This window comes from Gallus gallus, chromosome 7 (genome assembly GCF_016699485.2).
Source record: "Gallus gallus isolate bGalGal1 chromosome 7, bGalGal1.mat.broiler.GRCg7b, whole genome shotgun sequence".
NCBI lineage: Eukaryota > Metazoa > Chordata > Aves > Galliformes > Phasianidae > Gallus > Gallus gallus.
This window is the reverse complement of record NC_052538.1, coordinates 21,766,112-21,787,177: the sequence shown is the minus strand read 5'-3', so window position 1 is coordinate 21,787,177 and position 21,066 is coordinate 21,766,112. Positions and strand designations below refer to the sequence as shown.

General features: G+C 66.4%; 1 protein-coding gene across 12 annotated transcripts in view; it reads left to right on the top strand.

Annotated features, from left to right (window-relative positions):
* The window catches only part of SPEG (SPEG complex locus), a 31,220-nt gene that overhangs the window by 5,239 nt on the left and 4,915 nt on the right, over positions 1–21,066 (top strand). For 3 of the 12 annotated variants that reach the window (XR_005861425.2, XM_003641642.6, XM_015290098.4), the window contains exons 2-30: positions 4,193–4,282; positions 4,388–4,766; positions 5,768–7,182; positions 7,321–7,464; positions 7,918–8,100; positions 9,577–9,788; positions 9,949–10,037; positions 10,234–10,415; positions 12,318–12,578; positions 13,485–13,643; positions 13,804–13,993; positions 14,107–14,336; positions 14,450–14,569; positions 14,741–14,845; positions 14,917–15,123; positions 15,227–15,350; positions 15,427–15,599; positions 16,233–16,345; positions 16,544–16,712; positions 16,801–16,894; positions 17,043–17,243; positions 17,363–17,423; positions 17,587–17,664; positions 17,774–17,946; positions 18,029–18,055; positions 18,223–18,375; positions 18,492–18,534; positions 18,629–18,697; positions 18,811–20,989. Coding sequence is in view for 11 of the 12 variants with exons in the window: in XM_003641642.6 (XP_003641690.4) it covers positions 4,193–4,282; positions 4,388–4,766; positions 5,768–7,182; positions 7,321–7,464; positions 7,918–8,100; positions 9,577–9,788; positions 9,949–10,037; positions 10,234–10,415; positions 12,318–12,578; positions 13,485–13,643; positions 13,804–13,993; positions 14,107–14,336; positions 14,450–14,569; positions 14,741–14,845; positions 14,917–15,123; positions 15,227–15,350; positions 15,427–15,599; positions 16,233–16,345; positions 16,544–16,712; positions 16,801–16,894; positions 17,043–17,243; positions 17,363–17,423; positions 17,587–17,664; positions 17,774–17,946; positions 18,029–18,055; positions 18,223–18,375; positions 18,492–18,534; positions 18,629–18,697; positions 18,811–20,989 (7,623 nt within the window). In the remaining variant the exon portion in view is untranslated. Of the gene's footprint in view, positions 1–2,200; positions 2,541–3,746; positions 3,782–4,192; positions 4,283–4,387; positions 4,767–5,767; positions 7,183–7,320; positions 7,465–7,917; positions 8,101–9,576; positions 9,789–9,948; positions 10,038–10,233; positions 10,416–11,428; positions 12,040–12,317; positions 12,579–13,484; positions 13,644–13,803; positions 13,994–14,106; positions 14,337–14,449; positions 14,570–14,740; positions 14,846–14,916; positions 15,124–15,226; positions 15,351–15,426; positions 15,600–16,232; positions 16,346–16,543; positions 16,713–16,800; positions 16,966–17,042; positions 17,244–17,362; positions 17,424–17,586; positions 17,665–17,773; positions 17,947–18,028; positions 18,056–18,222; positions 18,376–18,491; positions 18,535–18,628; positions 18,698–18,810; positions 20,990–21,066 lie in introns of those variants that run through there. The other 9 variants (XM_040703831.2, XM_046944106.1, XM_046944107.1 and 6 more) reach the window with 9 other exon arrangements.

Here is a 21,066-nt window from a genome sequence, read left to right as displayed (position 1 = left end):
GCATCGCCTTTGCCAGCACGGCTGCGAGCCCACGGCGGGGGTCCCGACCCCTCCCCGCCCTCCGGAGCCGGCGGAGGCGGCTGCACGGCTCCCCCCGGCCCCGCCGCCGGTGGTCACGGAGCTGGAGATGAGGCTTTGCATGCGTCATCCCCTCCGCGTCAGGAGCATGCCTGGCACAGCAGAGATCCTCCGCGGGCCTCTCCGCACGCTCCGCCGAGCGAGGAGCAAGGACGTCACCGGGCCTCGGCGGTGGGGGGAGGACGGGGGCGTCCTGCCAGGAACCCCCTCGTGGGGCTCACAGCAGCACCCCGCTGCTACACCCTACGTGGGTGCACGGCCACCCCGCTGTCACCCTGCCGGGCGTCCCCGCAGTTCCCACCCAGGGGGGCAGGATGGGGACATGGATCCCTCGGGATGCTGTGGGGAGGTGACAGCCCTGCCCAGCTGTGGGGGCATCCGTCCCCCCTGGGGGCAGCACCTGGCTGCCCCATCTGCCCTTGGGGACGGCCTGCGTGCCAGGGCACAATCCTGCTGTGCTGGCTGAGCTCTGGGCACACCACACGGGCCACCCGCTGCCTCTCTGCTTCCCGTTGGCCCTGCTCATTGTTGGCCTCACAGTCGGCATCACCAGTGCCATGTTGCTTGGCTCCATGTGCCAGGAGAGGGCTGTGCCATGGCCCCACTCGCCCCATGGCTACAGCTACAGGGATGGACAGCCTCCTGGCAGGACCCTGCGTGAGGATGGTGGGTCTATGCAGGCAGTGGGGCAGTGAGACAGGGCCGGGTCCCACCCCACCTTGCCGTGGCGCAGGGCTGAGACTGGATGCTCATCCCCGCTGGCTTTTCTCCCCTTCTCTGTGGGCGCAGGGTGGGCTCCAGGGGCTCCCCTGTGCTGTTTCCTAGGCTGAAAATGAAACCCCAAGCAGGGTGCATTGCTGCTGGCCACGTTGCCCAGATCTCAGCCCCGTGGGGTTTGTCCCGAGGTGCTCCTGCCACCTCCTGCCCCCTTTCTGTCCCCCTCTTTGAAAGCAGAGGGTCTGCTGCTTGGAGGTGACCCTGCATCACCCAGCACCTGAAGGATGCTGCTTTCTGAGCTGTGGATGGGTGCCGTGCCCCAGGGGTCCGGGCTGGGGGTCCTGTTGTAGAGCAGAGGGCAGGGGCTCACCAACCCCCCCATCCCCCCTCACCACCCTCACCCCCCCCTCCCCGCAGCTGTGGGCCCTGCCCTGCTGGGTGCAATCACCAGATCTGGTGGGAGCCGATGGCGCCAGTCCCCGGGGAAGCCGTGAGCACACCCGATAATGGCACTCAATTGCATTTTCATTTTTTAATGGGGGAATTATCCGCCGATGGTGCAGTTAATCACTCATCTATCTTTCCCTGGCCTGGAAGGCGGGCTGCCAGCCAGAACCAGCACAGGCAGTCGGGGAGGGGAGGTGAAGCCTGGCTCAACCTGGCTCAGCCTGAATACAAATGTGTCTCGTGCAGCCACTGCCCTCCGGGCAGCACCGCATGCTGGGAGGGGGCAGTGGGAGCCCCTTTGTACTGCCCACTGGCACCCTGGGGGCTGCAAAATGAGCCTGCTGCTGTTGTAAAGACATCTGACTGCTGGCTGTGCTCGGCTGTCTGTCCGCCCCTGGGGCTGTCTGTCCCTGGGGACTGTCTGTTGTCCATCCCTGAGGGCTGTCTGTCCGTGAGCTTGTCTAGAAGCTGCAGGATGGGCAGGAGGCTCTGGGAGAACCCCACTCAGGCTCCACAGTGGGCAGCAAGGGCACAGGTTGCTGTTGTCCCAGGGAGTCTCTGCTACCCAGCTGGGCTGGGAGCAACGCTGGGTGCTGGCAGCCCATCCCTGCCGCCCGCACGCCACATCCCCTGTCCTACCTGCCTGCATCAGCACGGCAGCCAGGTGGCCCTTGGCAAGCAGGTGCCCAGCCCCGAGCTATGGTGAGGAGGAGGGCAGGGAGCTGGCAGGGAGCTGCTGGCACCTCTGCCCCACACTGCCATCCTGCATGCCCAGACGGCGAGGCTCCCACGCCTCCCGCCCTGCAGGCTGGTCATCTCACGGCACTTGTGCCAGGAGGCCTCTCTCACAGCTGGCACGGCCACCACCAAGCTGGGGGATGCTATCCCCACGCTGGGCCCATGCCCATGGCTGAGTCTGGGCCAGTGCCTGGAAGACGCTTGGCAGGCTCGGTCCCTGTGCTGGCGCGGGCGGCGGCTTCGAAGGGGCCGTAGAGCATTTGAGCAGCCGGCCGGGTGAAGCTGCTGGCTGCGGGCAGCGGGACTGGGGTGCACCGCCTCACCCCTGGGCGCAGGAGGGGAGCAACACCAAGAGATGTGCGTGCGTGTGTGCTGGTGGGCATGCGCTGCACGTGCCCACCTACACCCGTGCACGGCTGTGTGCGTGGGGTGTGTGCGTGTTGGTACCCTGGGGGCGTGCAGCCGGGGGTGTGCGTGAGGCTGTGCTGTGGATAACGCTTTCTTCTCTCTTCCTTTGCAGAAAACCGGCCACTCACGGCGCTTCGGTCGCTTCACGCATGGTGCGTTGAGTTACCAGGATTTGCCCCCCCCTGCTGGGATGGGGTCCGCCCCCCCCCCCCCGCAGTAGCAGGGAGGGGGCAGTGAGCGGAGGCTGCACAGGGCTGGGCACAGCCCTAAAATGGGTTTAGGGGCTCCTGGTGTGGCCCGTGAGCACGCCCTTGCCCCCACAGCTCCAGGGGCAGGGGTGCTGCGGGGGGAGCTGGGGACACAGTGGCAGGCAGCCTGCTGCAATGGCAGTGATGGGACAGTTGGCAGTGTGCTGGGCTGCACCAGACCAGCCCAGGGAGGGGATAGCAGTGTGGACCCCCACTGGGCTGTGATGTGTGATGACAGGACTGGAGGACAGGGGATGTTTCCTTTGCCAAGGCGTTCTGCAGTAGCAGCTTGCGATGGCTTGCACAGTGGTGAGGAGGAAATGGTGACCTTTGGTATCTATGTGGGTTTGCTTTCCTGGGAAGGAACAGTGCAGCGGCTCTGCACTGACTTGGCCACAACATGCGAGCCAGGGCTCTCTCACCCTGAGAGCAGCATCGGTGCTCTCCCAGCCAGAGCCACGTTATGGGGCACAGCAGCACCTCTGAATACTTGCTGCAGGGGGGTGTGGGATGCAGAGCGCACACCAGGCCTGATGCAGCGTGTGTGCCCCCAGGCACACACATCCATTCTTGCCAGCACCTCTAGGAGTGCCCACCTGGGGCACAGGAGGTGAGGGCAGAGGGCCCAGAGGACAGCTGGAGCAGCAGCAGGCACAGGAGCTGGCTGCTGTGCAGGCAGGATGTGACCATGGTGTGGGGAGGGGGCGATGCCACGTGCTTTACGGGAGGGATGCAGCGAAGGGGAGGCCGAATGTGGTGCTGATGATGTAGTGACCGTGTGTGTGTAGTGAATCTGTGTAGGGAAGGCTGGGGGTGCCAGACCCATGGCCCCTGCCATACGGAAGGGTAAGGCACCAGGTGCCCACCGTGGGCCCTGAGCCAGGCGATTGGCCAGCCCTGGCCCCATCCTTGGCCTCCAAGGCCAGCACATGGTGCCAGGCTCTCTGAACCGGCACGACCTGCACAGCTGCTGCCCCGGCAGGTCACTGCCTCACGGTAGCGCAGGGACATGCTGGGGACAAAGTCCTCCCCGGTGCCCCACGCGTCTCTGCAGGCCGGGCCGATAACCGGGTGTTGATGTCTCTCTCTCTCTTGCTGCCCCTATGGAAGCGAAGTTTTCCGCTCCTGCAGGAAGCAAAGCTACGGTAGGAAGATGCCCGCCTCATGCCAGCCCCGCTCCCAGATGGGGCCCTGTGCCCCCAGCGTGCCTCCCTGCCGCAATGCCACCACTGTCCCCCCGTCTCCATCACCCACTTACATCCTCCTTCCCCCGCATTTCCACCGCCACCACCATCTTCTTCTCCCGCCTCCATCCCACACAGCATCATCTAACGCCACTCCCGTCCCACGGTCTTTCCAGCCTCGGTCCTGCCTTTCCCGCTGGCAGCCCGTCCCTTCTGCGTACCCCGTGTTACACTCCTCTCTCTCCCACCCTCGCTCTTCTGCTGCCCAGAGCTGCCTGTGCGCTGCTCATCTGCCGCTGGAGCCGGTGGGTCTGTGAGGAGCAGTGCCAGCCCGGTCCCCGTGTCCCCTCACCCTCTGCTCTTCCCCCACAGACTCGGAGACCGGCGAGGACGAGCCCAGCGACCCCCAGGTGACGCAGCGCAGCGAGCTGCAGGATGAGACGGCCTTCAGCACCCCCACGGGTGAGCTGCGGGGACACAGAGCTTTAGGGGTCCCCTCGGGGCGGCCCACCTGTGGGATGCGCTGGGTGGGATACCACCCGGGGATGCCCACCGCTCTCCTTCCAGGTGGCTCCGACACCCTGGTGGACGCCTCCATGAACACGACGCCAACCTCAGTGCTGGCCCTGTCTCAGACGGAGGAGCGCTCCAGCTGGTCGGGCAGCCAGCAGACTGTGGTGGAGAAGGAACCAGATGCCAACCTCCCCCTGCGGGGACCCTACCTCCGCCCTAGTGCCTGGCAGCCGCAGGGAACTCCAAGGCAAGCAAACGCGCCGTCCCCACGTGGCGCCGAGGTCCGGCACCTGGGCGTGGAGCCGCTGGTGCGGGCATCACGGGCTAATCTGGTGGGCACAAGCTGGGGGTCGGAGGATAGCCTTTCTGTGGCCAGCGACCCGTACGGCAGCGCCTTCAGCCTGTACCGAGGACGGGCGCTCTCGCTCCACGTGTAAGTAGCTGGGGGAAGCGCGCGGAGGGGGCATTGCTGGGGCCATCTCCTCCCCGCAGCCATCTTCTCCCCTCCGCCTGGGCTTTCTTTGCCTTCTCCATGCCCGGATGAGGAACGGAGGCTCTGAGCAGTAGGCGCCCGGCACCGGTGAGGAGGGAACGGCCCTGGGGTGGGGGGCCTGGAGCGGGGTCCCTATCTGCTACGGCCAGTTAAGGTTTGGGGGTAACCCCATCCGAACTGAACCTCTTCCTGGCCAGCTGTGAGGGCTCTGCATGGCCAGGGACATGGGGGCACAGAGGTGTGGCACCCACGGACAAGCTCTCCCCACCACCCAGGGGTGGCGGTGGGGATGAGGGCCGTACTTCCTCCCCAGGGCATGCTGACATGCTCAGAGCCCCTGTCTCTCCCCAGCCCCGCAGGCCTTCTCCTTCGACCTCCATCCTCCCCTTTGTGTTTGAGGCTGCTTGTTCCACCAGAACCTCATCTCCACTTTTTGATTTCTGCACTGCACGTGCCAAGCCCTGGGCTGTGGGGCCGGGGTGGGGGGTGGGGGGCAGGGATTTTGGGGGTGGCAGGGCAGGGGGACATGTTGGCAGCAGCACGTGCGCCGGGTGATGACTTGTGGCCTTGCAGAATTGCTCTCTGCACTGCCCTGGCATGCTGGAACATCCAAGGGAGACTGGGGCACCCCTCTGTCCCCATGCCCTCATCTTGCCTGCATGGCAGCTCAGGGAAGGGCACTTGCTGAGTAACCCAGCATCACCACACTGCTGTCCTACACGGGTGTCCCTGGGCAATGAGACACCAGCAGTAAGACACCGCTGGGTCACACCAGCAAGCTGGCTCCCGGTGGCCTAAGCGTGGCTGGATCCCCTCACCGTGGCCCTTTGAGGGTCCTGGGGCTGTCCCCTGCTGTGCACCGTCGGGTTGGGTTGGGACCCGTGACGCGGCCGTAGGTGAGGGCGGGCTCTGACTTGCTCTCCCCTGTTGTCCCCTTGCAGCAGCATCCCCCAGGGGGGGTACCGGCGAGATGACCCCCACAGTGGTCCCGTCTCCCCAAAGCCCGGCGCTGAGCCTCCGCACTCTCCCGCTGCCCTGCCGCTGACCGCCAAGCCGCCCATCATCCGCTCGCCGTCCCCGAGAGCCGGCCTGTGCCCCCCCACGCCCTCCGGAGCCACCCCGCAGCCCTCCGCCCGCCTCCCCTCCTCCTCCTGCACGCCCGTGACCCCCCGCAGGACGTCCTCGGTGCCGGCCGACTATCAGGACACCGTCCCCGAGGAGTACGAGGAGAAGATCAAGAAGCCCAAGTCGCAGTCGCAGGGCAGCACGCAGGACTCCCGGCCCGCCACGCCCATGAGCGACGCATCGGGCCGCATCTCGGTGCGGGCATCGCCCAAGCTGGTGCGCGCCGGCTCCAGGATCTTCGAGCGGCTGCAGTACTTCGAGGAGCGCCGCGGGAGCCTGGAGCAGGCGGACAGCCCCTTCCCCGCACGGCCGTGGCTGCCCCTGCGCAAGACGCGCTCCTTTGACCAGCCAGGCTGGGAGCGGCGGGCGGGCACGCCAGGGGGCTGGCGGGACGGGGAGGGCAGCGCGGCCAGCCGCCGCCAGGCCTTCCGCCAGAAGGCCGCCTCCTTCGACGAGCGGGGCAAGTTCGCCGGGCGCGTGCAGGACATCGAGCACAAGTTCTCCGAGGAGCTGAGCCGCATCAAGAGGACCGTGTCCAAGCAGCAGCTGCGGCGCTCGCAGGAGCTGGGCAAGGCCGAGCCACAGCCGCCCGCTGAGCCCCCCGCCGCCCGCACCCCGCGCGGCTCAGCCGTGCCACGTAAGGCGCAGCCAGCCAAGGCTTCGTCTCCGGCCGAGGGCACGCACGTCATCCAGCACCTGGCTCTCTCCAGCGTGGCGCTGGTGGGGCCCAATGGGGAGCCGGAGCCGGGGGGACAGCGGGCACGGAGAGGCCCGGCGCGGGGCGGCGTGGTGGAGGAGGCGAGGAAGGCTGCGCAGCAAGATGGTGGTGGGGAAGTGAGGAAGAAGGAGCAGTGGCTGTTGGCGCAGGCCACCCCGCGGGGCCGCGTCGCCGAAGGGACCCCGTGCCCGGACGGAGGTCCCGTGGCTGCAAGCAGGGCCCCCGGGGTGGCGAGCGAAGGGCTGGCTGCCAGGCTGGCCGTGCCCCACGGGCTGTACCGGAGGCCGGAGGTGCCCGCAGAGGTGCGGTTCCTGCCCTGGGCAAAGCCGGGCATGGAGCAGGAGGCTCGGCTGGAGAGGAGCTGGGCAGGGCAGCACGGCACAGGGAAGGAAGTGGACAGAAGGCAGGCAAAAGTGGCGGAGAAGAAAGAGAGCGTCCGGATGTCTCAGGAAGGCAGAGGCACGCGGAGCAAGGGGAAGGGGCACCGGGCCCGGCCCACCTCTCCGGAGCTAGGTAGGGCACAGCTCTTGTCCCGCGCACAGGGGGTACTGTGGTGCTGCCACACCTCACTGTCACCTCGAGGTGCCCAACGTGGCTCAGGACCCTGTGCTCACCCTGCTCACGGCCGTGGGGCCATCTCTCCCTGTGCAGAGTCCTCCGACGACTCCTACGTCTCGGCGGGCGAAGATCCCCTGGAAGCGCCCGTCTTTGAGATCCCCATCCAGGACACAGCGGTGGCTGTGGGGACAGAGGTGCTGCTCAAGTGCATTGTCACGGCCAACCCGCAGCCAGAAGGTGAGTGGTCGCAGGGCACGAGAGCGCAACGGGCTCTGGCACGGTCCCCCTGCCTGTCCCAGGCCCTCGGGGCCACCTGAGCTGTGTGGCAGAGCTGTGGCTCTGTGCTCCTCAGGGAGCAAAGTGCCGGGGTGCTGTGCAAGGGGCAGGGTGCAGGAAGAACCTCTGCGATCCTCCTGCGCTGGGACAGCAGGAGGAGGCACCAGGCACGGAGCAGCTGGCAGAGGCTGGCAACGAGCAAAGCAGCTCTGGTTCCCTCCTCCCTCCTCCACTGGAGGGCAGAAGGATGCCAGGAACCATAGCAGGGCCTCTCTCCATCAGGGGCCATGGGGACCTGGGGCTGCGATGGCAAAGAGGTCCCCAAGCCGGGCAGAGACCTGTGCTGACAGCCGGGGGGGGGCGAGGACTCTCCTACCCCGGGATGGTCTGAAGTGACCCTGCCTCTGTCCGCAGTGTCCTGGAGGAAGGACGGGGTGCCGCTGAGGAGCAGCACGGCACGGCCCATCAAGGCGGAGGGCGAGCGGCACACCTTGCTGGTCAGGAGCGCCCGGGTGGCCGACGCCGGCCTCTACACGGTGACGGCGGCCAACGAGGTGGGAGCCACCTGCTGCAGCGCCATCCTCAGCGTGCGGCCCGGTGAGTGCCGGCGGCCGGGATGCAGGCAGCGGGGGGCGGCGGGAGGGCCGCCGAGGCGACGGGCTGCCTGCCAGCTCTGCTGTCACTGCTAGGAAAGCTGCTTCCTTACCCTACAAGGCTCTGTCTGAACCGAAGCAGCTGACTCGCTGCCGGGTTGTGCCGTGGGGGGAGCGGGGTCAGGCTCCGAGCATCCCCAACGAGTTGGCAAGTGCCGTGCCTCGCGGGGCACCCCAGCTGCCCGCCGACACGCAGCCCGCGTTGGTGCCCAGCACGCCCTCCGCCATCCGGGGATCCCCATCCCACCGAAGCCCCGAGGTGTTCCCATCCCAAGACTTCCCCTGGGGAGCGCAGAGCCGCGGGGGGGCTGCAGGAACCCCGATCCGCGGCGCCCCGGGGCGCTGAGCGCGCTGCCGGGCAGCTGCCGGCCCTCGGGACGGCGCACCCCCGCGGCCGGAAGGGAAGGAAGGGGTCGGCAGCCCCCGGCCCACCGCAGGGCCCTCCCTCGCTTCAGGCCCAGCCCCGGGGGCCGGGCGGCGGCGCGGGGCCGGGGCGGCGCTCGGCCGGGGAGGGCTCAGCGCTCCGGGCTGGATGTGCGCCCGGCGCCGCCGCCGCATCGGCCCCGGCCCCGGCAACGGCGGCGGCGCTCCCGCGGTTCGGTCCTGCTCGGGGAGGGGGCCGCGTCCCCCCCGGTGAGTGCGAGGGGCGCCGGAGGGCTGCGGGCGGAGGGGCTGCGAGGAGCCCTGCGGGACCGGCGGGAGTCGGGGGTCGGGATCCCCGCAGCTTTCCGCTCTGCTGCTGCTGCTGCACGGGGGCAACGAGGGGGCAGGGGGGCCGAGCCGTCACCGGGCAGCCCGCCCGGCTTCCCGCTTCGGCAGCTCCGTAAGGGGATCCGCTGGCGGGGAGCGGGGGGGGGAAACGGCGACTGCCACGGCCGGGCTGGAGCGGGGCCAGCACCCCCATCTCGGGCAGCGCTCTGCCGGCAGCACTCTCGCCCCCGGCCCCGCACGCATCTCACCCCCATCCCGGCCCCACGCTCTCCCCACGCCGGCCCCGCTGCCCACGCGTGCTCCCCGCGACACCGAGCTCGGACCCCGGGAGCGGCCGTCCGGGCTGCGAGGGAAGCGCAGCTGCCAATGTCACCTTCAGCCTTCTGCCGGCTCGGGGCAGGGGCAGCCATTCCCGGAATCCGGGCGGCTTAAGGATGGGAGCGCGGCCTGCTGCGTAAGAGCCACTTGAGCCCCGCTGTCGCCTTGCGGGATATCGCGTCCCCTTATCGGCCCCGGGGCGTGTTTTGCACCCACCCCCCCCGCGCAGCCCAGCACCCCTTCGCTGCCGGCTACCGTGCTGCTCCCGGCGGGATGCAGCATGGGGCGGGCATGCCTGGGCATCTCCAGGCACAGGATGGTGGGGAGGGGTCCCCGAGCCCCCTGCCCGGCTCTGCCCGCTGCCAGCTCCTTACTTACCCTCTCCTGCTAGCCCCCGCCGTGGAGCGGCATGGGAACCTGGCCCCCCCCCTGGGCCAGGTCAGCCCCATCACCTCGGACGAGGAGTACCTGAGCCCACTAGAAGAGTTCCCTGAGTCCGGGACCCCGCAGCACCGACCAGCCATGAAGCTGCAGCCCAGAGCGGAGCATGGGGCTGCCCACAGCTCTTCGGAGAGCAGCTTCAAGGCTGCACCCACCTTTGAGGTGAGCTGAGAGCCCCACCGGGATTTGGCAGAGGGGCTGTGCCCTGCGGCACTCTAGGGCTGCCCCTGTGATGGGGGACAGGTGGTCCCCAGGGTGGTGGCAGGGACACGCGGCCCCACGGTGGTGGGTGCCGGCTGCTTCCTGACCTCCTCTTCCTCAGGTGGCACTGTCGGACCAGTCGGTGCTGGAGGGGCAGGATGTCAGCATGAGTGTCCGCGTCCGTGGAGAGCCTAAGCCCATCATTTACTGGTGAGTCCTGCAGCTCACTGGGTCACAGTAGTGCAGGGAAGGGGGCAGGCGTGGGGATGTCCCCATTTGGGGCCTGCCAGGTCGGAGCAGCACCAAGGAGAGGAGCTCTAGTCTTTGTCTTGGTTGAGACTGGGGAGAACGGGGCTTTCTATGGGGCCAGCTGTGACAGTGCCTCTCCGCCTGTGTCCCTGAGCAGGCTGAGGAACCGGCAGCCCGTCAAGTACGGCCGCCGTCACCACGCAGAGGAGGCGGAGGGGGCCCGGGGTCTGTGCACACTGCACATCCTGGCGGCTGAGCGTACTGACACCGGCTTCTACACCTGCAAGGCTGTCAACGAGTATGGCACCAAGCAGTGCGAGGCCAAGCTGGAGGTCAGAGGTAAAGCTCCCCGATGGCGTCCCCATGTCCCCATGGGGCTGGCCAGTTCTGGCACCCCGCATGAGCTGTGTGGGGAAGGGGCTTTCGCAGACCCCTTCTCAGAGGTGAAGGTGGGTGTGAGCCCAGTGTGGGAAGGGCCGTGCCTGGTGGGGTGGCAGGGAGGGGACGTGGAGTGGTCATACTGCTGCAGAGGCTGGCCCCGCAGAAGGAGGCAAGCTGCCCCACTGCCCAGTCCAAATGTGCGGCCCCACAATCGTGGGTCCCTCTGCCCAGCTGAGCCAACGTCCCCAGCCTGACCCAGAGGCTGCTGCTCCACCAGCGTAACTTTACCCTATGCCCCCTTGTCCCCACGCTGGGGCTGGGCACTGGCCCCGGCTGTGCAGAAAGGGGCTCATGCCCTTGGTGGCCCTGCAGGGGACGTGTCCCTCCACCATGCACACGGCTTCTTCCTTCCCTACCTGCAAACCGTGCCCATGGGACAGCTCAGAGAGAGCTCTCCCACCTGCTTGCTCCCAGCTCAGAGCAGGTCCCACAGTACCCGGGTACCTGGGGCTGGGCTGCCCCTCCCCAGCCCTGCCGTGGGCTCCAGCATCCTCCTAGGGCCCCTGATGAGTGTGCAAATGGCGAGTGGCGTGGGACCAAGGGACTTGCAGGAAGGGGATGAGTGATGCTGCCTTTCTCTTGCCCTTTGCTTTGTGTGCCCTGCTCCCCCCAGCCCCCCTGCTGATGGCTGCCTGAGTCCCTGGGCTGTCCCAATCCCACCCTAGCCTTCGCTGCACTGCTTGTGTCCTGCCAGGCCCCCACTCCCGGCACAGCGTGGCGGCACAGGAGTGGCCGTGGGAGCCGGGCACGCGCCCAGCGAATGGATGGGTGATGGCCGAGGCACCAGTCCCCCTGCCGTGCTCCATGTCTGTGGCACGCAGCGTCGCGTGTTGGCATGCGTGTGTGTGCCGGCCCCGTCTCCGCTGCACTAACCCTTCCGCTTGCTGACTGCGGTTTTTGTCTGTACGCAGGGGGAGTACGATAAGGGGGTTCATCTCTCAGAGCCACGGGGGCTCTTAGTTGGACACCTCTTAGGCAGTGGACCTCACCTTGCATTATTACCTTCTGCTCCATCCGCCGCCTCGTCCTGGACGCACTGCGGGGACGCGCGGGCCCTCGACGGCGGGTGTGGGGCACGTGGGGCGGCTGGGCACCACGTCACCGGGGCCGAGCAGCGGGTGGGGGGTGGTCGGTAGTGCCAGGCACCCCCTCAGCCGGGCTAGGGCGGCTGCCCAATGCTGTCTGGTGTCTTGCTCCATCCGTGTGTCTGTGTCTGTGTGTCCTGCTGCTCCTCTCCTCACCGCTCAGGGGAAGGGAGCGGGGAGCTCGGCCCCACGGCTGCTCTGTGCCAGCCGGGGCCGTAGGAAAGGGAACATGGTGCAATGGCTCCCACCTCAGAGTGTGGGGAACAAGGGACTCGGGGACCCCCGTGCTGGGGCCGTGACCCTAGGGTCTGCCCAGTTCCAGCCGCAGAAGCAGCCCCGGCTCTGGGTCTCTTCTCCCCAGGGTGGGGGGGCTTGGCGGGATGTGGGCTGCGAGGCCGTGACCCTTTTTGTAGCTCTAATAAAATCTGTTTGGTAAAGCGCTGTGTGGTGTGTTCCTGGCACGGACACTTCCCCTCACCCCCCCATTGCCTTCCCCCCGCCCCCCACCCCGGCTCAGCTCCGCTTTCCACATCTCGCCCCCACCCCCTCCCCGCTGCACCCCTTTGCCTGCACCCCGCTCCCTGCCCGTCGCACCGGGCCCCTTCCCCGCATGCCCTCGCCCTGCACGGCCCCCTCCTTGCCACCCCCCATGGTTGCTTTTCAGTTGCTGAGATGCGTCTCTCTTTCTCTCTCTCTCTCCCCCCTTCCCGGGCAGCTCGGCCCGAGTGCCAGTCCCTGGCCGTGGTGGTTCCCCTGCAGGACGTGGTGGTCGGGGCGGGGGAGCTGGCACTCTTTGAGTGCCTGGTGGCTGGCCCGCCAGACATGGATGTGGACTGGCTGTCTCGGGGCCGGCTGCTCCAGCCCGCCCTGCTCAAATGCAAGATGCATTTTGACGGGCGCAAGTGCAAGCTGCTGCTCACCTCCGTGCACGAGGACGACAGTGGCATCTACACCTGCAAGCTCAGCACGGCCAAAGGTAAGCGGTGGGCACGCAGTTCCCGGGGGTATTGCTCGGGTTCCAGCCTCGGTGTGGCGCTGGGGGGACCGGCACACCTCCATCCCAAAGCATAGCTGAGTGCTGGAGCGGGTGGAGGGATAGAGAGTGATTTGTGCCCCCAGCAGCTGGTGCTGCACAACTTCATGGGCTCTAGTGCCCCATGGAAGGGCGCCAGTCAGTGAGCCTGAGCCTGCCGCCCACCCCACTGAGCCCCCCTGCAGCAGGCGTGTAGCTCCCAGGCACTGGGAGATGTTTGTGTCACGACTGTACCATGCATCAAGAACTGCATGCCTTCCCCTGAGCTGCTTGTAGCACAGCTGCAAGCATGCTCCCATCCCCAGGCTCCAGGGCCTATGGGCTCCTGTTACTGACATGTCCCTACTAGCCCAGCACAGGGATGTGGGCATTTGGCAGGGGCCAGGGTGGCCTGCCCTCTTCTCCAAAGATGCCACTGGTGGCAGGAACCACTGCACACTGCTGGCTGCCCTGTCCTCTGCCCTCTGCACTTCCCCCTGCACGCAACCTATGTCTCTCCTTCACCAGCCAGGGACGAGTGTCTCTGTCCCATTCCCCTCCTGGGGTGGGCAGAGACCCCATCAGTGAGTCCCTGCTACAACCGTCCCCATCTTGAGCATTGCACTTGTACCCCCAGCTGTGACCCAGAAGGACAGGGCACCCTCCCACTGCACCCAGCAGACGGCATCTCTGTTGTTTGAGGGGAGGGAAGAGGCACTCAGCGAGCAGAGCCCAAGTCCTGTGCCTGGATGCCTTGCACACGCACTCTGAGCCCCACAGCCCCCATGGGGTGACACGCCGTGCCCTGCCCCATGTATTCAGCTCTGCCTCTGGCCATGAGCGGCTCACCCCCCCATGCTCTCCTTGCAGATGAGTTGACCTGCAGTGCCCGACTGACGGTGAAGCCCTCCGTGCAGCCACTCTTTACCCGCAAACTGGAGGACGTGGACGTGGTGGAAGGACGGACGGCACGCTTTGACTGCATGGTCAGCGGGACCCCTGTGCCGACAGTCACCTGGAGCCACTTTGGTAACCCCTGTGCCATAGCCTCTGTCCTATGGCCCTCATCCCATAGGGTCTGCACCCCTAGAGTAAACCCAGCCTTGGTCTTGGAGCATCAAAGGCACGGGGCCAGGGACACCGAGGGCTGTTCTGGGGCTGCTGATGCCATATGCGTGTCTCCACACAGGCCAGATCGTGCAGGAAGGGGAGAACGTGCGCATCCAGCAGGATGGGGGGCTGCACTCACTGGTCATCGTGCATGTAAGCAGTGAGGATGAGGGGCACTACGTGGTGACTGCCAGGAACGCCCATGGCCACGTGGAGTGCTCTGCTGAGCTCTATGTGGAGGAGCCACGGCCGTCTGCTGCCTCCCAGATGTAAGATGGTGTCCCCCTGCTTGGTGCCCATGGGATGTGCCCCAGCTTTGCCAGGCAGCTCTGTGCTGCTGGGGCCAGGCTGGGCACACCGTGCTCATCGCGGGTGCCCACAGCTCCAAGCTGGAGAAGATGCCATCCATCCCAGAGGAACCAGAGCAGGCGGAGACCGAGGCGGAGTGCTTCACCATGCCTGACTTCCTGAAGCCACTGCACAACCTGGAGGTGGTGGAGTCCAAGGAGGCGGTACTGGAATGCCAGGTGGCTGGGATGCCCTACCCATCCATCACCTGGTTTCACAACGGCTCACGCATCGACAGCACTGACGATCGCAAGATGATGCAGTGTAGGGTTACCCGCTGCTCTCCCCTTGGCCAGAGCCACCTCCTCCTGGGCACAACACTGCCCAGGAAGGGAGCTCTGCACCACGCTGATGGGCTCTTGCATCCGTCCCTGCAGATAAGGACGTGCATCGCTTGGTGTTCCGAGCCGTCAGCCACACGCATGCTGGCGTCTATAAAAGCGTCATTGCCAACAAAGTAGGGAAGGCCACGTGCTATGCACACCTCTATGTCACAGGTAAGTAGAGTCACCACCGGGGGCTGCTACCCCTGTGCCTCAGACGTGGGACTCAGCATCCCTATAGCAAGGTGACAGCAGATGGGACCACAGGGCAGTGCAGGTTGCAGGGGAGTTGGTGCTGCCTGGGGGCTCCTGGAGTCTCACCCACTTCCCACCTCTCTCGTGCAGATGTGGTGCCAACCCCCCCGGATGGGCCCCCCACAGTGGCCTCCGTGACCGGCAGAGCCATCACACTGACGTGGAACAAGCCCAAGTGGCTGGACACTGCCATAGGTGAGGGGCAGGGGGTGGGCATTGCTGTGACACAGTAATGGGGGCTCTGCACTGACCCCGTCCCCACGCAGACCCCAGCTCGGTGACCTACGTGGTGCAAATGCAAGTGCTGGGCATGACGCAGTGGATGGTGCTGGTGGCTGGTGTGCGGGACACCACCTACACGGTGCATGGGCTCACCAAGGGGGCCCAGTACCTCTTCCGTGTCATCACCTCCACCCCCAAGACCAACAGCAAGCCCTCCCCATTGGTGGGGCCCGTGAAGCTCCTGGATCGGGGTGAGTGCACAGCAGGATGCTGGGGTGGAGGGGCAGGACGGGCGGTTGCAAGCCCAGGGCTGGGTGTTGGGATCTGGAGGGGTGCTGACAAAATGTGTGGCAGGTCCCTATCTGGATGAGGCTCCAGTCATCCTGGACAAGCCTGATGTAGTGTACGTGGTGGAGGGCCAACCAGCCTCCATCACCATCACCATCAACCACGTGGAGGCCACTGTCACCTGGAAGAGGTAGGACGCATCCCAGGCGTTCCTCGGGGGCACACACCCGAGGGTGACATGCAGAGCTGATGGTGTGTGCCCACAGGGGCGGGCAGGTGCTGGGGGAGCAGGAGGGCACGTGCGAGATGACGATGCCGGATGATGACCAGCACTGCCTGCGGCTGCTGCGCGTGGGTCGGGGGGCTGCAGGGCCGCTGGCCTGCGAGGTGAGCAACCGCCACGGCACTGCCCGCTGCACCCTCCGCCTCCACCTCGCAGGTAGGTGCCCCCGTGCCGGGGGGCTGTGCTCCTCTGCTGTGGGGGTGGCATCCTCCCGTAGGGTAGCACTGCCCTCATGGTGCGCCATGGCTGTGTGCCACAGGGGGCACTGCCCCGTTGCATGGCATTGCTCGTCCATGATCTGTACTCGTATGTTGTGGGGATACTGTCCTATCGGGTGGTAGTGCCCCGTGGGGCTGAAAGCCCGTGAGCTATGCGTGCATGTCTGGTGTCTTATCTGATTTGAGTAGAGATGTCCCGCATGCCCCATGATCATGTGCATGGGGTGGCACTGTGCCATGGGTGATGCTACCCCCATGGGTGGCACTGTGCCATGACCGATGGTGCCCCTTGGCCACGTGCTATGAATAGCGCTGCTGCATGGTGCCCCTGATCCATGTATGACATGCACCGCTCCATAGCCAAGAGCCATGAGGGAAGGTCCGCAATACTCCACACCAATGTCATGGCTGGCGCTGCCCCACAGTACCTCACATCCATCCATAAAGGGGAGATGCAGCTCCACTCTGCCCCGTGTCCATGTCCATTGAGTGGCACTGCCCCATGGTGCGCCGTTCTCAGTGTGTTGGTGTGGCACTGCCCTATGGTGTCCCATGCCCCATCTCTTGGCAGAGGCACCGCGCTTTGAGTCCATCATGGAGGACATCGATGCCCAGGAAGGGGAGACACCCCGCTTTGCTGTGGTGGTGGAGGGCAAGCCGCTGCCGGACATCATGTGGTACAAGGTGGGATGGGACCCCAGCACCTTGTCCTGACCCACAGCCCACCAGACCCACAGCCGCCGCTCCCCTCCCTGTTTTGGGCTCCTTTTGCTGGGGCTTTGGGTTTGTGCTCTCCCCAGATGACACAGCCTGCTGCAGGTGCTTGTGGTGGGAGCTGGTGGGGGGATGGCATGGGTCCCCTGACACCTGCTGCATCCCCAGGATGGGGAGCTGCTGGAGGAGAGCAGCCACCTGAGCTTCGTTTACGAGGACAATGAGTGCTCCCTGGTGGTGCTGGGTGCTGCTGAGCCCGACAGCGGGGTCTACACCTGCACGGCCAGGAACCTGGCGGGAGAGGTCTCCTGCAAGGCTGAGCTGGTGGTGCGCGCAGGTACAGCCAGCCAGGTCCCCTTGGCCCTGCATTGCGGGCCTCCCCCCGGCCCCTTGCTCAACCCTGACAGCACCTCTCCTTCCTCCAGCCCAGCCTGCAGCCGATGCCACCATGGAGGAAGATGCACTGCACAAGGCACGACGCCTGACTGACTACTATGATGTGCACGAGGAGATCGGGAGGTACGGGGCCAGGAGATCCTCTGAGGACAGTCGTCATCCTCCAGCGATGGTCCTGGGGCATCTCCCTGCGGGTACAAGTGCCTACCCCAGCTTCTCAGCAATGGGGAGGTCTTCCCTCCCACCTCCTCATCCCACCGCCACGTTGCAGGGGGGCTTTCTCCTACCTGCGGAGAGTGACGGAGAAGAGCAGCCGCCTGGACTTTGCAGCCAAGTTCGTCCCTGGCAGGACCAAGGCCAAGCAGTCAGCACGCCGGGAGCTGCACATCCTCTCACAGCTCGATCATGAGCGCATCGTCTTCTTTCATGATGCCTTTGAGAAGAAGAACGCAGTCATCATGGTGATGGAGCTGTATCCTCCAGGAGCGTGGTGTGGGGGCCAGGGGAGGGCTGGGGGGCAGTGAGTGCATGGCAGCAAGGTGGGAGGAGGGCACGGGCACAGTGTTCCCTGTGCTCCTTGACCATTCCCAGCTGTGCCGAGGATGAGCTGCTGGACAGGATGGCAAGGAAGCCCTCAGTGTGCGAGTCTGAGGTAGGTGAAGTGGGCAGGGAGACAATTGGTGGCTGGGGTACCAGTGTCCGCCCCATCCCACGGATGCGTGATGCTTACTGCGTCGTGCCAAAAGGAGGTGGCATCCACCTACCTCATCAGGCCCTCTGCTGCCTGGTGCCACCCCACCTCTGCTCCCTCGCAGGTCCGCTCCTACATGCGGCAGATCCTGGAGGGGATCTGCTACCTTCACCAGCACCAAGTCCTGCACCTGGACATCAAAGTGAGTGCTCCCTGCGTCCCTGCAGAGGGGACAGCCCCTGTGCCCCACCGTGCTTCTCCCCAGTGGGAGCCTCCTGCCAAACTCCCGCCTGCCCTGCGCTCTCCTGTAGCCAGAAAACCTCCTGATGGCGGATTCAAGCAGCGAGCAGGTCCGGATCTGCGACTTCGGCAACGCGCAGGAGCTGACGCCCGATGAGCCGCAGTACTGCAAGTACGGCACCCCCGAGTTTGTGGGGCCCGAGATTGTCAACCAGAGCCCCGTCTCCAGTGTCACCGATGTCTGGTAAGGGCAGCCGGGTAGACTTAGCGTCCCCACTGTGCTGAGGGACTGGTGCTGTGTGGTGACCCTGCTCTCCTCTCCACAGGCCTGTGGGGGTCATCGCCTACCTGTGGTAAGTGCCCCGCTTCGTCCCCACAGAAGAGACCCCCATTCTGTTCCCTTTCCGTGCTCCTCCCCTCCTCTCTGTCTGCTCCTGCCCACGGCGCTGGGGCAGCGCTCAGTCCCCAGGACATGCCAAACTGTTTCCTGCATCCCGGTGACAGTGTTCCCTCCTCACAGCCTCACCGGGATCTCCCCCTTCGTGGGTGAGAACGACAAGACGACGCTGATGAACATCCGTAACTACAACGTGGCTTTTGAGGAAAGGATGTTCCAGGGGCTCACTCGGGAGGCCAAGGGCTTTGTCATCAAAGTGCTGGTCAATGACAGGCTGTGAGTGCCGCGGAGCCCATCCCCTCCTGGGGCATGGCCACGTGCCCCATTGGGATGGAGGAGCTGGGTGAGGGGCTGGCAGGATGCAGGCCTCACCTGGCTCTGCTGCTTCACAGGAGACCCAATGCGGAGCAGACTCTGGAGCACCCCTGGTTCAAGGTGAGTCCCAGCACAGAGCAGCACCCTGGTGCAGCAGCGTCGCTCAGGGCTTGCTGTAGGGTCTAAATGACTTTGCTGTCCCCTCTCCCTGCAGACCCTGGCCAAGGGGAAGGTCATCAGCACCGACCACCTGAAGCTCTTCCTCTCCCGTCGGAAATGGCAGGTGGGGTTAGGAGCTGGGGTGGGAGGAGGGCAATGTGTGCCAGTCTGGCTGATGCCATGCATGGTGCTGTGCTGCCTGCCTGGGCCTGACCCAGCCCCGTCCGTGGGCTGCAGCGCTCACAGATCAGCTACAAGTGCAACATGGTGCTGCGGCCGATCCCGGAGCTGCTGGAGGACACCTCCAACCACCTCTCCATCGCCGTGCCTCGCCACCTCAAGGAGTCTCCAGCCCTCTCGTCCTCCTCAGACTCGGATGACCTGGACGAGCTGCCCTTCATCCCCATGCCGCACCAGGTGGAGTTCTCTGGCTCCCGCATGTCCCTCAACGAGATCCCCACGGATGACGAGATGCCGGGGCCAGCTGAGGGCCTGCGACAGGAGGTGGCCATGCCAGGGGACGGCTCCGCCATGGAGTGGCAGAGCGAGGCCACGGGAAAGGCCGTGGTGGCCCTGGGGAAGAGGCCGAGGGCCCCAGGGCCGCGGCGGCAGTGTGCAGAGGTGGAGGCACCCAGCTCCTCCGACGAGGAGGCCCCCGAGGCCCAGAAGCGGCTCGAGTATCCCCGCAAAGCCATGAGGAAGGGCTCCAGCCTGGAGTCCCCGGAGAGCACCCGCCGGGGCGAGCTGAAGCGGGGCAGCTCGGCTGACAGCGCCTTGCTGAGCCGGCCCCCAGGCCTTGAGGAGGGGGCTGAGGTGGGCCGGGAGCCTCGACGTGCCCTGGCCAAGGCGGCCTCCATGGAGCTGCCGCGGCGGCGGGGGGCCGAGGACGAGCACGCCCAGCGCCTGGAGCTGATGCGGCAGCGCCTGCTGCGGGGCGGCACCGCCGACGGCAAGGTCAGTGGCCTGCGGGGTCCGCTCCTGGAGACGCTGGGGGTGGTCCCCAACAAGAAGGGGCCGTGGCCGCCCCGCATGGAGCAGCTGGCACCCTCGGTGCCGCGGTTGGTGCGGGCAGCGTCCAGCGAGGCCGCCTCACCCCACCTGCTGCCCCCGGAGCGCATCCTGCAGAAGAGCAGCTCCTTCAGCCACGGTGATGCTGAGCCCGTCGTCCGGCACCGCCGCTCCGGAGCACCCCTGGAGATCCCGATGGCCCACGCTGAGGCCCAGCGGCTCAAGGAGTCCCCGTCACTCTCGGCGCTCTCCGAGGCACGGCCCCAGGTGCCGGAGGTCATTGTACCGCAGCCCCCTGTGGCCAAGGCTGCCCAGGAGAGGAAGCCCAGCCCCGAGGAGCGGGCCCAGCCCCAGGCCAGAGCCGGCATCGCCACTGTGGGAAAGAAGCCAACGGAGGAGAAGGTGCCCTCCAAGGCTGAAGCCATCAGAGCCACAGGGACGCCTGGGGTGGGGGCTGCCAGGCCCAGAGCAGCCACCCCGCAGCAGCCTTCGGCCCCTGGTGCTCGCACCCCTAAGACGTCCTCCTACGCGGAGGTGATGCAGGCGATGGGAGCCACATGGGAAGGGGAGATGGCCACCAAGGAAGCCCCCCAGCCCGCTGCCCCTGCCGAGCCCCCTGCAGCGGCACCAGCACCAGAGGAGAAGAAGGAGGCACAGCCCACCGGCTCCTCCAGCTCCCTGCTCATCCAGGACATTGCCTCTGAGGAGGTCTTCGAGGCCAAATTCAAGCGGAGCCGCGAGTCATCCCTCAGCCGTGGGCTGAAGCTCCTCACCCGCTCCCGCTCTGAGGACCGGCACTTGGCCAGCCCCTCGGCCCGCGACGATGGCATTTACCGGCCCACACCAGCCGGCGTGCCCCTGGAGCTGCGCCGGAGCCAGCCCGCCGGCTTGGAGAAGTCCAAGTCAGTGCAGGACCTGCACGAGGTGGAGAAGGACAGCAGCTTCCTCCGCAGGATGTCCGTGCTCCTCAAGCGCACTCCACCTCCTGAGAGGAGGAAGAGCAAAGGGGAGGAAGGTGGCGGTGACACTCCCACCCGCGGGCGCCGCTTCTCCTGGAGCCTGGGTTTGGGCAGCTCCAAGGAGCGCAGGGACTCGGAGAGCCTCAAGTCGGAGCCGGTGGGTGGCGGGGAGTCACCGGTGGTGGCGGTGCGGCGGAAGATCAGTGCCACTATGGAGAGGGTGTCCTCGCGGCTGCGCAGCCTGTCAGACGAGCGGCCCGAGGACGAGGGGCTGGGGGAGCTGGGTCAGCGGCAGCCCTCCCTGCTGCGCCGCTCCATCTCGGAGGGGGACAGCCTGCGACGGGTGGGCGTCGTGGCGCAGGACCAGGTGGGACCACCCCCGGCACCCGCACCGTCCTCCGAGTCCCTGCGCTCGGAGGGCAGCACCCGCTCCACTGCCTCTGCCAAAGGTGAGCTGGGAGCTGGGAGTACCCTGAGGCCGAGCTGCCTCAGCACGGCCACACAGGCACCCCGGTAAGTCCCCAGG